At 36.3% G+C, this 14,609-nt stretch overlaps 1 protein-coding gene across 13 annotated transcripts in view; it reads left to right on the top strand.

Annotated features, from left to right (window-relative positions):
- CLIP-190 (Cytoplasmic linker protein 190) overlaps positions 1–14,609 on the top strand; it is a 140,766-nt gene that overhangs the window by 63,719 nt on the left and 62,438 nt on the right. For 4 of the 13 annotated variants that reach the window (XM_074180309.1, XM_074180313.1, XM_074180312.1 and 1 more), the window contains exon 2: positions 13,704–13,763. The exons of the other annotated variants lie outside the window; for them this stretch is intronic. In XM_074180309.1, coding sequence (XP_074036410.1) covers positions 13,704–13,763 — 60 coding nt within the window. The remainder of the gene's footprint in view (positions 1–13,703; positions 13,764–14,609) is intronic. 13 annotated transcript variants of the gene reach the window in all.

Genomic DNA, 14,609 nt, shown 5'->3' on the forward strand with positions numbered 1-14,609 from the left:
AAATTCAGAGCATTTTTGCAATCAGTTATCCAATTTTCATGCAGCTCACACCCATCGCTATTGTAAATTGTTTCGAAGTCAGTAAATATAGGTTTATTGAAGTTAAGTACATTTTCAAACCATTATATTTCCAAATCAAACGTTTAAGAAGTGAAATAGAAAATATACAGGGTGTTTGGTAGCTGGGTGCAAACCTTTAAGGGGGTGATACACTAGCCCATGTAGAACATATTCATACAAACATTTTTATTTTCTAGCGCGTTTTTGATTTTTAAGGGAACTTTTACGATTTTTAGGACAAAAACCCAAAATTGGTCAATTAAATGCTAATAACTTCGAATCTTAACAGAAATGTCCGGTTTTTTAAATTTATTTTAGTAGTCTTATGTGTACCAATCGTACTAAAGTAGTTTGAAGCACCATTGTGTCCAAAAAAGTTATGTACAGAGCATTTAAACTTTACAAAAAAAGAAAGAAAATAAAAAATCTGACCTTTGATGCCAATTAAAAAAAAATTACATACAGGTGTTCAGACTCCTTTAAAAACATGCTTAGTTATTGCTCTTTCGTTTGAGGTATCATTTACCTAGCTAAGTCTTAAACTTTTTTAATTAGGGTACCTGAACCAGTTAAAGGTGGTAAATATGGATTTTTTGAAATTAAAGAAAAAAATGTTTTGTACTGTAAAAATTTATTGTTGGTGTTCAAAATGTCCTCCACCATTGCGTATACACTTTCTACAACGATTTCGTACTTCAGTTGTCGTTACTTTCATTTGCATTTCCTGTTTCATAATTTCAAACGCTGCCTCTATTCGCTGAAGTAATTCTTCTCTCGTGGTGATTTCTGTTGTGTATACGAGTTCTTTCACCCGACCCCACACAAAAAAACCCAACGGAGTCAGGTCGGGCGATCTGGCAGGCCAGGGGATGGGTCCGTCTCTCCCGATCCAGTTGCCAGAAAAACAGCGGTTCAGGTGTTCGCGGACGCTTACAGCCCAATGTGCTGGACATCCATCTTGATGAAATGTGATCGGCCTGTCCGTGTCCAATATTGGCACTTCGGTATCATAGAGTAACATTGGCAAGTCGTTTATCATGAATTCGAGGTAATTTTGTCCATTCAAATTGTCAGGCAAAATGTGTGGGCCAACCAATGTGCGTCCGATGACCCCAGCCCACACATTTATTGAAAATTGTCTTTGGAAAGGAATCTGAAACAAAAATGCAATAAAATTAGTTAATTTAGGTAATTAAACACGTGTTGGACATGGGTAATAAAATAATAATAATAAAAATCATTTATTTACCTGTTTTTTCCAATTTGGATTGCTGTCCTTATCAGTCCATTCATGAAGGTTGCGGAAATTAGTAATTCCTTCCCTGGAGAACTTCGATTCGTCAGACCAGAGGATGGACTTTAAGAACCACGCGTCGTCAATATCTGCGTTTAGCAAAAAAACGGCAGAACCGTATCCGTCTCGCCGGATCCGTTTCCTCCAAGCCTTGCACACCCGTGCCGTGAAACGGATATTTCTTTTCGTTGTGCATCGTTCTCATTTTTAACGTCTTTTGAAGGTGAAAATGGCAAAATTTAACTACCGCTACAATTAGAAATTGATTTACCTGCGGTTCGAGTAACGTTCTTGGTACAAACGTCGTGCCAGAGATGCGTTACCATCAGCTATGCCATACATAAAAATGATATCGGCTTGTTCATGACTCGTAAACTCAGCCATGGCAGCACACACAACAAAAAGTTCGATAGTCCAAAATAAACAACACTGCAGGAGCGAAAGGCTACAACTGAAAACGGTGAATTACAAAAATGGGGAACACAAAACCAACGTCTACTCACAACTCGAAAGGGCAAAGCAGTGACCAGAGAACTTGTTTGGCCAACCAAACCGACCCGGCGAGGGGTCCAAGATGATTACTCAACTCAGGTACATAAAAATTGATAAACTCAAAAGCAAGTTTATGGCCCTAGCATAAGGTCTAAATCACAACAACAGAATGCATTCCAATTAATGACTAGCTTCAGGTCAAATTCTTTGTTGTAAAATGCCACCGGCACCGGCCTTTGTTCAGTTTTCTCTTCTTTCAAGTTGGGCTAAGTTTTTTATTATTTCATGTAAGTCTGAAAATAATATCGCATATTGCTTTAGGGTTTTCGTTCAAAGGTTTTTGAGCTGAATTTCATTTAAATTACTTTTTTTTAAATTTTTCAAATATCCATATTTACGACCTTTAACTGGTTCAGGTATCCTAATTAAAAAAGTTTAAGACTTAGCTAGGTAAATGATACCTCAAACGAAAGAGCAATAACTAAGCATCTTTTTAAAGGTTTCTGAACACCTGTATGTATTTTATTTATTTTTTTAATTGGCATCAAAGGTCAGAGTTTTTATTTTCTTTCTTTTTTGTAAAGTTTAAATGCTCTGTACATAACTTTTTTGGACACAATGGTGCTTCAAACTACTTTAGTACGATTGGTACACAAAAGACTACTAAAATAAATTAAAAAAACCGGACATTTCTGTTAAGATTCGAAGTTATTAATAGCATTTAATTGACCAATTTTGGGTTTTTGTACTAAAGATCGTAAAAGTTCCCTTAAAAATCAAAAACGCGCTAGAAAATAAAAATGTTTGTATGAATATGTTCTACATGGGCTAGTGTATCACCCCCTTAAAGGTTTGCTCCCAGCTACCAAACACCCTGTATATCAGTGTGAGTTTGATTTTTTTTTTCATTTTTTTCAAGTTTATAACGCTGGACATATTTTTTAGCCTCTTCATTTCATTCAATGCATATTGGATGTAACTTAACTGAGCGGCTTGATCTTGAGTTTCGAGAGTATAGACGGCATCATTTCACCAAGGACTTCTAATAATCAGAACAACCATCTTGACAGAGGGTTCTGGATAGAGTCTGCGGAATTCGCAGAAAAAACCTTCGATATTTCATCAGGTTTTCCCTCTCTTTTCGGACGATATACGCCAGGGGTTGAAAACTTCATGAAAAATATAATAATAATAGCTTTTATTGCCCCAGACTACAAAATATAATTATGAAATAGAAAAGTTACTTAAAATACAAACTTATATGGTAATCCGGCAAAAAGCAGAGTTCGGTCTTGACGGTAAGGTGAGTTATCGAAAAGACGCGCTCTTCCACTCAACTTGGAAACAAATAATTTTCCAAAAGTTTTCCCAGATCATACAGGGAAACTGAAAATTTTATGTAACATACAGAATATATATTTAGTAAAGATTATAATTACCATAAAGCAAAATACAATATGTCAGAACACACAAACTAATCTATAATCAATTTGTCAGTTGCAATAAGAATGGTGACTGATTTTTTAAATGCAAATGGAGAAAGATTTCTCATTTCTATAGGTATACAATTATATAAACCTTGGCCATGTTGTAGGAAAAAGATAACTTGAAAACAGAAGTTTTGAAAAGAGGAATTGTAAGTTGATTTTTAAGACGGATATTCACATCGTGGATTTGTGAGCGAAATATCACTATGTAATGATATCGCCGGTTTTTTAAACAACAAAATTTTGTGTATAAGAGAACAAAAATGAAATAAACTCATTTTTCTCATATCTATCCAACCCAATTCAGAAAATGCAGACGAAATATGACTACGTCGACGAAGACCACATATAAGCCTGACACATGAATTTTGTATCATCTGAAGTCGGCGACTATCAGTTTGCAATAAAGCAGGCCCATATATCCAGTCAGCATAGTTAAGGTGTGACAGAACAAGGGATTCGCAAAACAGGATCTTACATTTTCTTCTTAATAAATGTATATGAATGTAAATAAGTTTCAAATTACTAAATGCTTTTTTATGACAAAGGAAACATGATTACTAAATTTTAGTTCAATATCCAGCACCAGATTTCTCTCACAACTGGAAAATAATAATGGCGAATTGTCTAGAAACAAGGTTGGGTTAGGTTAGGTTAGTACTTCGGGCTTATTAGCTTGTATGAGCCTGAGGGTGGGGAATGAATAGTTCCAATTATTTCGGCATTTCTCTTTCTCCACAACGGATTCATTATCCCCCAAAGCGTAGGGCAACACCGGTGTCTCTTACTATTATTATTATTTTTATCACTTCAAACCCACTCCGTGAAGTCACTCCGTGAAGCCACGATATAATTCAACGAAGGGCGTTGAATTATAACGTGGTATTAGCCAGGGGAATAGTTGTTTTCTGATAGGTGTCAGTCCATTAACCTACTGTGTAGGGAGACGAGACTGTCCTGAACGAATTGTTCTTAGCTAATTTCATTCCATTTTTTTTTAAGTTATCCCTATTTGGAGTTGTTTTTTTTTGTTTTTGCGCTTGTGTACTTTTATGCTTCTACCTGGCAGAACTAGAATACAAAAAAACTGCTGTAAAATCCTGTCGGCTCTATGATTACTTATAATTAACAAAATCAAAATATGATTTTGTATAAGCGGCTTCATAAATACTTCAAAAGATGGAATTTATTCTGATGGATGATTCTCAAAAAGTTTTACTCAAATCAACACTATGTCTTCTTAGGCGAAGCCAGGCAACGAAAATTTCCACAAAAATTATCGGCATTGGTCCAAAGTTCAGGCAATGCTACCACCTGTTATATTCGTACCTTCAAGCTTTTGTACAGGGAAGCCCACCGATTCTAAGTATGACATTACTAAAAGAAAGAAAGAAGATATATCTGTCTTTATCTCACTTCACAGTCTACTTTAATCACTATGAAAAACAAGTCTATGCCTCAACAAAGGAAGAAGTCATTCTCAAACGATTAAATATTGATTGAATGAGTCAACTAACCATAAGCTATAGTTTTTTATAGGTTCAACGTCCTATATCTCATTACTCAGTTAGGTAATATTATGGGTGTATATGGACTTTTCTCTAAATAAATGAAACCTAGGAAACAACTTTAAACTATTCAATCGAAAGTTAATTTTCATAAAAGGATAGACTATAAATCGAAAGTTTTATGGTTTTATGTTAGTTTTAAGAAGAATAGAACTTGAAAAACTCGTCACATTGTTTCCTCTTAATGTTTTAATCTTAATTATCATCAAATTGGTACGTGAGTTGTGACATCAGGTATTACATATTGATATAATGTGGGAAGTTTATCGTGGGACGGTTTACTTTTTTCATTTCTCACAAAAATTATGGAAGCATGCGTCAAGGATTATATTTGTTTTCTTGTTAGTGCTGAATATTGAAGGATTTACCATAGACATTTAATATATATTCCCGTTCTTCACATACAAAAGGTGTGTCAGAGTTAACATGTAGCATCATCATCTTGTCAACAAGTGACACCAGACGAAAAACTGCAAAAGAAGTTTTAAAGGGTTATTTTTTAAGAGGTATAGGATTTGATTTTCAAAACAACACAAAAAAATTTGAAAAAATTGATGAAATCTTTGTTGTAATCGATAGAACGATCAATATAATTTAATGTTTGAAGATTATTTCATGCAAATGTTGTCCGCGGCTCCGCTTTAGGTCGAATTTTGGCACTCTCTCTAACATATCGACCGGTATTTCACGTAAAAATGCTTCAATATTGGCTCCCAGAGCGTCAGTCGTTGCTGGTTTATCCTTAGAGACATGATCCTTAAAATGACCCTACAAGAAATAATCCAAAGGCGTTAAATCACACGATCTAGGCGGCCAATTGACGGGCCCCAAACGTGAGATAAACCGTTCACCGAAAGCGGCTCTTAATTGGGCCATTGATTCGCGTGCCATGTGGCATGTGGCACCGTCTTGTTGAAACCACATGTCTTGGCATGTCCAATTCTTCCATCACACGGTAGCGCTTGCCAGTCACAGTAACTTTCCGGCCATTATCGTCTTTGAAGAAGTACGGCCCGATGATGCCACCGACCCATAATCCACACCAAACAGTGACTTTTTTGGGATGCATCTGAAGCTTTTGCAATTCTTGCTTCACTCCAGATGTCCCAATTTTGCTTGTTAACGTATCCATTCAACCAGAAATGAGCCTCGTCGCTAAACACAATTTTTCAATAAAAATGTGGATCTTCCTCCAACTTTGCCAGCGCCCATTCACCAAATGTTAGACGTTGTGGGAGGTCGTGTGACTTCAATTCTTGCACCTGCTGTATCTTATAAGGTTTTACATCCAAATCTTTTCGCAAAATTTTCCACGTAGCGGAGTAACAGAGGCCCAATTGCTGCGAACGGCGGCGAATCGACATTTCACGGTCATCACGAACACTGGCAGATACAGCCGCAATATTTTCTTCGGTCTTCACTCTACGTATGCGTGTTTGTGGTTTAATGTCGAATAATGTAAACTGGGTTCGAAATTTAGTCGCAAGCTTCCGAATAGCTTCCTCAGTAGGCCAACGAAACTGCCCATCAATTGGAAGAAGTGCACGATGCACTTTCTTCACCGAGCATGAATTTTGATAAAAAAATTCGATAATTTGCAAGCGTTGTTCATTCGTAAGTCGATTCATGGTTAAATTATAGACCAAAGTGAACAAGTTTGACACGACACGATTCACGCGTGATCTGCCAAAAACAGTGTTGCCAAAAAGATACCAGCAAAAAAACACTCATTATTTCAAATACCGTGAATTTTATTCATAAGGAAGCACTACATACAGTTTGCTTTCGCTGAGCCTCATGCAAATTAAAGTTTTATGACGCTGATCATCAAACGTTTGTCTTTCAGTTGTTCGTCCAATTTATTGTTTACCTCTTCTGTAACCATAACGCCGTCGAAAATTCTTCGAACTCTTTTAGTCTATTGGAGAATCTTGATACATGTTATTATGGTGACGACATGACGTTACGTTACTTGAGTCAGTCGAAATGGTGACACTTTCGGACATACCGGCTTGTTAATAATTTCCGTAGTAATATTATTAGGTTGTTTTCAATGTTTTGTTCGTTTCTATAAGTCTACTTTGAACTAAAGTATCTCAGTGAATACTGATTCAAATTAATCGAAATAAGCACCATTTGAATCAGTGCACTTTCCTGATCCTGATTGGCGAATGTTCTACCGGTGAGAAAGTTATCGCAATGATTGAAAAGATGGTAGTCAGTTGGCGAGAGGTCTGGAAAGTATGGTGGGTGAGGTATAACTTTGACGCTCAATTCGTTTAATTTTCGGACCGTGTCGGCTGGTGTCGGCTGCTGCTGACGCAATTTTTGGTACATTTCGTTGATTTCCTCACAATATGAATCTGCTGTGATGGTTTGGCGGAGCAACCATTTATTTGTTTTGTGATTTTTCGCGTTTTCATAATATTTTCGTACCTATGCTAATATGGATTCTGAAAAGCGTGAAGTGGACAGTGAAAATAAAAGGTTTCAGTGTGCCTTATATGCAGTAAAACTATCGCTATTGTAATTTGAAGCGACACTACGAAACAACTCATTAGCAATTTCACAAAAACTTGGCAGTAAGGCTCGAAAAGAAAAACTTCAATCTCAGTTCTCACAAAAAAAAAGCACAAAATTACTTGTTCGTTGCATTAGCGAGCAAGAAAAATCCACAGAAGCAGCGCTACGTGTGTGCTTGACGCTTAATAAACAGCAGAAACCATTTTCAAATTCTGAGATGGTGAAAAAATGTATGTTAGAAGTAGTAACGGCACGTTTTGAAAAAAAAAAGATGTCGCTGCATTTCAAAGTACACACATCGGAAAAATCTAGGGATATTTTTATAACATACTAAATATCATAAAAATAAATGCATGAGGTCCTTTAATTTCGATTAAATTGGTACACTCGACCACCCTGTAGATTTCTATGGGTTGAACAAAGCCTGCAAAAACGGTAACTAATCTTTTATCAAGTTTTTTACAAAGTGTAGGTTTTCGGCTAAAATGAATAATCTGAAAGTGTCGAGTTTGTACATTCTATGCAGTTCTTGCTCAGCAATTAAACTGGAAATATTGTGCTTTAACATGGAACGCCATCACTTACCATTGGCTGAGGTGAATAGAGCTGTAGGGCTTCTTCAAGGTGGCATGCGACAAACTCATGTAGCTCTTCGTTTGGGGGTCACCCAAAGTGTTATCAGTCGATTGTGGCGGCGTTTCCGTGAAACTGGCAGTCCAGCCGAACAACATCCAGGGCGAGGACGCGCTACAACTGCAGTTCAAGACCGATTTTTGGTCTTAACCGCAAGAAGACAACCGACAAGCATAGCACCTGAGTTGGTTAACGTGTTGCAGCAGACGCACCAGGTAACCATTGGTTGTGATACTGTCATAAATCGACTGCATGAAGCAGATCTCCACAACAGAAGGCCACTTAGATGGCCACCTTTGTCGAGAGGCAATCGCGGTAGAACATTAGAGAGGTGTCAAGAACATCAAAACTGGGATGCAAATGATTGGGCCACAGTTTTGTTTACAGACGAATCCAGATTTGGATTTCATCCAGATTCTCGTCAAGTAAGACTGTGGAGACGACCTGGAAATAATGAACGTTTGAGACACGTCCAGGAAGTCCACACATACAGAGGTGGTACAGCAATGCTATGGGGCGGAATCATGATCGGCGGCAGAACCGATCTCGTTTTTCCAAATCGCTCCCTCACAGCTCGACAGTACCTCGACACCATTCTTCTGTCTATCGTCCGTCCATTTGCTGGTGCTGTTGGTGAAAACTTCCACCTAATGCACGATAATGCTCGTCCACATGTCGCGCGTCTAGTGACTGACTGGCTCACCAACGAAGGAGTTGATGTATTGCCATGGCCAGCACAATCACCGGACCTGAATCCCATCGAGCATGTGTGGGACATGCTTCAACGAAGAATTACTCCGCATATGGGGAACATTCACAAAACGTTTCAATTGAGAGAGCTTTTAATCGCTGAATGGGCAAATGTACCTCAACAAGACATTGATAATCTCATTTTGTCGATGCACGATAGATGTAGGGCCGTAATAAACCAGCGTGGAGGCCTTACTTTGTACTGATTCCAATTTTTTTTGTATTATGATTTTTTTTCGGGGTGCCAAAGAAGAGCCCTTTTTTTTTTTAGTTTGGCTTATATGCGCACTCAGTATTTTTCACCATTTAATAAATTTTGTTGTAAGTTACATTCGTTTAATAATCACCCGTCAACTTTTTTTCCCTAAAACGATCTAAAAAAAAATTATTGCCATTTTTAAAAATATCCCTAGACTTTTCCGATGTGTGTATTTCATTATCAGCGAGAAGTAATACACGAAAAATGGAAATTTTTGGTGCTGATATTAAAAACACTCTTTTTAAACTTCTGTAAAAGGCATTTGATGAATCATGTGACATTGTTGATGATGAACAAATGGCTATTTTCGTAAGATTTCTTGATATTGAGTGTCAAATTTTTAGGGAAGAGTTGCTAGCAATATTGCCGTTGAAAGGTGACACTCGAGGAGAAGATTTATTCAAGGTCATTGATGAATTTATTACTAAATATAACATTAGTTAAGATAGAATGATGTCGCTTTCAACCCAGCAATGATTGGCAAAGGAAAAGGTGTACTAAAGAGAATCGGGGATAAAAACTCAGGTCTAATATCGTATCAGTGTATAGGTAATTCACCAGGCAGCACTTTGTAGTGCTACACTAAAAGAAGTAATGGAGAGCTTGGTCAAGTTGATTATTTTATGAGATCTTATTCTGCTCTTCAGCATCGACATTTCAAGGAGTTTCTTTCTGACAGCATATTCCGACTTAACTGCAACTCGACAAAATGTTCGTTGGCTAAGTAAAGGTAAAGTTATTGAAATTTTCTGGCTAATAAAAAAAGAAGTAATCTCCTTCTTGCAAAACTTAGATACGGAGGGAGCCAGAAAGCACAAACAAGCGTAATATGCGCTGGTCGTGGCTTTTTCAAAATTTTCCATTTCCTTTTTAAAGGAAATGGAAAATTAATATGTGATATGATACAAAACGTGCCTGATTTTCGTCGCAAGCTGGATATCTTTGAAAAACATATTGCAAGACAAAAATTTATTCATATTTCGACAATTCTTTAATATAAAAAGAACTCTGAGAAGACATTGCAGTGTTTGTAAAATTTATGGCCGACAAGATTCCAATAGTCGGAGAGCCAGTGACGCATGTTTCATGAAGTGTTTGATGCACCCTGAAATTTTGTAAGGCTAGTATCTATGGAATAAGAAGTACGAATACCTGTGTTTGCCTGACCCTGTCCGGGACACCAGGTACTGCGCATAATTGAAAAGTGTAAAAAAATATAGGCCAAAATAAGTGTTTGATTCACAGGCCAACAAACTTTAAACGAAAGATTAGTTAATGTTTAATTATAATTCAAGATGGCAGACACTCTGAAGAGGGTTTACATACAATTAATTTCCCTCAACGTTATTTTTTTTAACAAAATGGAAAGTTTGATTCATATATTTGATCAAATATTTAGAAAGTTAATTACAAAAAGCCAGACAGTTTTGTTGGGGTTTAATTCCTGGCAAACATGAAAATAAATTTTATTTCAAATAGAATGAGATAGGTTGCACGTAGTTGGCGGCGAGAATGAGAGCACGGATCACCATAGTAGCGACGCTTCTCTTCTACGCTCTCATTGGTTCTTAAGCACGTGGTCTCTATCAGCGGTACATTTAAAATAAAATTCATAATTATGAATAGATGTAGATGCAGATAATTCAATTTATATGATTTTCATAGAACTTTAAATAAATTAAAAATTGGAAAATAGTGCAGTTAAGTGGTGATGGGAAATTAAAATTGAATTTTATTGAATAAAAAAAAGGTTATCATTGAAAATTCCATCATTGCAGGATATAGTTGATTTTATAGGTTTATTGTCCTAGAAAATATTCATTACAAACATATATTATTAAAAAAAATGATAAAATATATTTAATTTTCGTAATAAGTACTGTTCTCTGAAGAAGTTTCTTCGTTATCTGAAACAATTGAATATAATTAGTACTATTGCTAGAAAAATGAAAAATTCAAATTATCAAGAAATACAAACCGTCATTGTTGACATTTTGCCCGATATTTGAACCAGTTTTGATCACATCCAGAACAGTTTGTGTTCCATTTAAATTCATATCGGTCGTCTTTTATTGTTCAACCGTGGGATCCAGACAACAAATATGTTGGAGTGCAAAGATGAGCGTTTTGCCAAACACTTGTTACGTACTGAGTCCGCAGTAGGTGTTGGTGTAACTCAGCTTTACATGGTGGCAAATTTGAAGCAACATATTTAAGCAACGTCTTTTGAAAAGGTTCATCTGTGCTTTTACTTTTATAGCTCATAATAACAAACGGTCAACTGAAAACACACGATGTACTGCCGGCACAACTACTAAAGATTACGTGATTAATAACCAATGAGAGCCTAGAAGGGGAGTGTTGCTACTATAGTGATCGGTGTTCTCACTCACGCCGCCAACTACGCGCAACCTATCTCTTTCTATTTGAAATAAAATTTATTTTCATGTTTGCCAAGAATTAAACCCCAATAAAACTGTTTGGCTTTTTGTAATTAATTTTCTGAATATTTGATTGAGTAGCTGTTAAAATTTCATAGTGAATCAAACATTTCATTTTGTTAAAAAAATTAATTATACGTAAACCCTCTCCAAAGTGTCTGCCATCTTGATTTATAATTAAAAATCAACTAATCTTTCGTTTAAAGTTTGTTGGCCTGTGAATCAAACACTTATTTTGGCTTATATTTTTTTACACCTTTCTATTATGCGCAGTACCTGGTGTCCCGGACAGGGTCAGGCAAACACAGGTATTCGTACTTCTTATTCCATAGATACTAGCCTTACAAAATTTCAGGGTGCATCAAACACTTCATGAAACATGCGTCACTGGCTCTTGGACTACAAGACTTTGCAGAGATGGGCAAGCTATCTCCGTTTCTTAAATCTTCATTTGAAGTTAATGTAGCAGCAGAATGGACAGATGTGGCTGTCAAAGGCATTACTTCAAATAAAGATAATTGATTCGCAAGAATATGTATCTTTACAAATATATTAAACGGTATTCACTGAAAAATGTTGGACCAAATATGTTCCAGGAAAATATGAAAATTGCAAGAAACTCGACATATGTATGTGAAACATCTTTCTCCCACTTTGAATTTGCTGTTCTTCTCGAGAACCAAACTATAAAAAACTAGCTCAAGACCGTCGGTGTAATTTCTCACATTAATTTTAGGTCTTGTGTTTTATAATTCAGAATTTGATCTGAAACCAAAATAATACATAGGCACTTAATTTTTATCGGTTATTTTTTTCTGGACCTCGTTAAAATTTTCCCACAGTTACCGGACCCCACTTAAAACTACTTGCCGACCCGTGTACTAGAGGATCCACTTTTCATCACACGTGACGATACGATTCAAATAAAGATCATTTTGGTCGCGCAAAAGGAAATAAGAACAGATTTCAAAACGTGACAATTTCTGTCGATCGATCAAATCATGGGGCACCGACTTTGTGAGCTTCTCAACTCTTACAATACGTTATAAACCAGTAAAAACTGCATAGGAGCTAACGTTCAGTTCTTTCGCCATCCCACGCACCGTTTCTGATGGGTTAGTCTCCATCAGGGTCCTCAAATCCTCGTTCTGGTAGGTTGACCACTTCGGGGCTCATCTTCGAGGCCAAAATTACCGGAACAAAATTCCGCAAACCAACGTCAAACAGTGCATTCGTTAACACAATTATTGCCTGGTTAATTTTTGGGCTGTTTTGGCAGCGCTTTGGTTCAGTTTGAATAAAATCAAAAAATTTGGAAAAAATCAGCAGCATTAATGTATAGAGTAAAAAATTCTCTGTCGATCAGTATATACCACGAGACAGTAGACTGAATATTGATGGATGTAGCAGTTACTACTTGGTAGGAGATCATCATGAATAAAAGTATTAAAAAAATAGAAAGTTTCATATTTCATGAATGAATATTTATTGAGATCTAGACCACATGACATTAAAACGTATACAACTTTGGAAGCAATTTAATACATTTATTGCGAACTAATTGGATTTAGATTTGTTGAATAGTTCCTTAGAAAAATTGTTCCTTATTTGTAGTCAAAATTTATATTTCAATAAGGGTGGAGAGTCCACGCCTAACTACGAATCAACTTCTGGTGGCACGGTTGCATCATAATTGGATAGATTTATGTGACCGTATTCACTGGTCTCTCAGATCTCACTCCTCTTGATTTTTCATGTTGAAATTTATTACCGATGCTAATCTGATGTAACCTTAATGTTTTCTTTTGATTGACATTACGGATGTATTCAAGATTCGAGCCAAGCCAAGTTTTCGAGCATTTTCGATCCTGACCCCTTCTCATTCCTCAGAGGTGGGCAATATCAACAGCTTTATTATAAATTGATGAAATAAACAGCCACTTCTCATATCTCTCATTTTTGACTTTTATGAATATATTATCCACAGGACGCTCCATTAGAAAAACTAAACTATTTTAACCCCCGGCCCAAAAATAATGATTTTTTTTTGTGTCTTGGACCTTCATGAATGTAAAAAAGAAGATTGGTTGAAACAGTTGTCAGTAATGAATTAACTTTTTTGACAAAGAGAGCATTTATCGAAAACATTGCATAAACCATCAAGTGTAGTATTTTAAAATATGAAAAACATTTTAGAGAGTGCCGACGATTCTTTAGGAGGAATAATAGATGAATTTGGAAGACATCGTCTAACAGGTATGTATTTATATGGAACTAGTCGTCGACTTCTGTAATACCAGAAAACTCGTTTTTCTTTATAATTGTTGCAGTCATACATATTTAGTATTGATATCATAATTACTGTGGCTAATTTTAAATTCAATTTTTTTCTTACATGTGCGGTTTGTTTCATGGGAAGATAATCCATCCGTTGAATCATATAGATTTTTGAGTGAATATTCAGTAAAAATAATTGGGAATTTGAACTAAAGGTTTTTCAACATGACACATCATGACATATGAACTTCATCTACCAGCCTGGCTATAAACTTTTTCAGGCTAGAGGCTGGCGCCAGCAAAACGTCAGGAAGAAATTCCAAAAACCCACGGCTTTCAAACTCGAAAAGCAACGACACTGAAAACCTCAGCCGTGAAAGTCTAAACCATTTTGTCAAAAACAAGTTCATCACAAAAACCATTAGCGTTTTAGGAAGTCGATTTGAATTTGTAAAAACAGTTCCTTCTGTAGTCCATGAAGAAAATATCATGAAACACAGTTGGTTGGTCATAATAAACAATTTAATCATCTGAAGGAACAATTCGTTCCGCCCAGAAGTTTGACGGATTTACACATATCAGAAAACAACTACTCTCCTGGCTAATACCACGAAAGGCGTTAGATTATATCCGACAGATATCAGTGCAATTATTCACAGATGCAATTCCTGCATATGCTGTTGGCGATACAACTGCCTGAATCGATTATCAATTATTGAAACGGGCACATTTGCAGTCCGGTTTCGGGCTATTTGGCCTCACATCAGTGCAAGGTAGTGTTTGTCATCAACATGAAGTAGATAATTAAAAATCGAATTCCTTTCA

Source organism: Leptinotarsa decemlineata, unplaced genomic scaffold (genome assembly GCF_025532065.1).
Source record: "Leptinotarsa decemlineata unplaced genomic scaffold, Ldec_3_MD MMD2_tig00026294_RagTag_RagTag, whole genome shotgun sequence".
In the NCBI taxonomy this organism is placed as follows: Eukaryota; Metazoa; Arthropoda; class Insecta; order Coleoptera; family Chrysomelidae; genus Leptinotarsa; species Leptinotarsa decemlineata.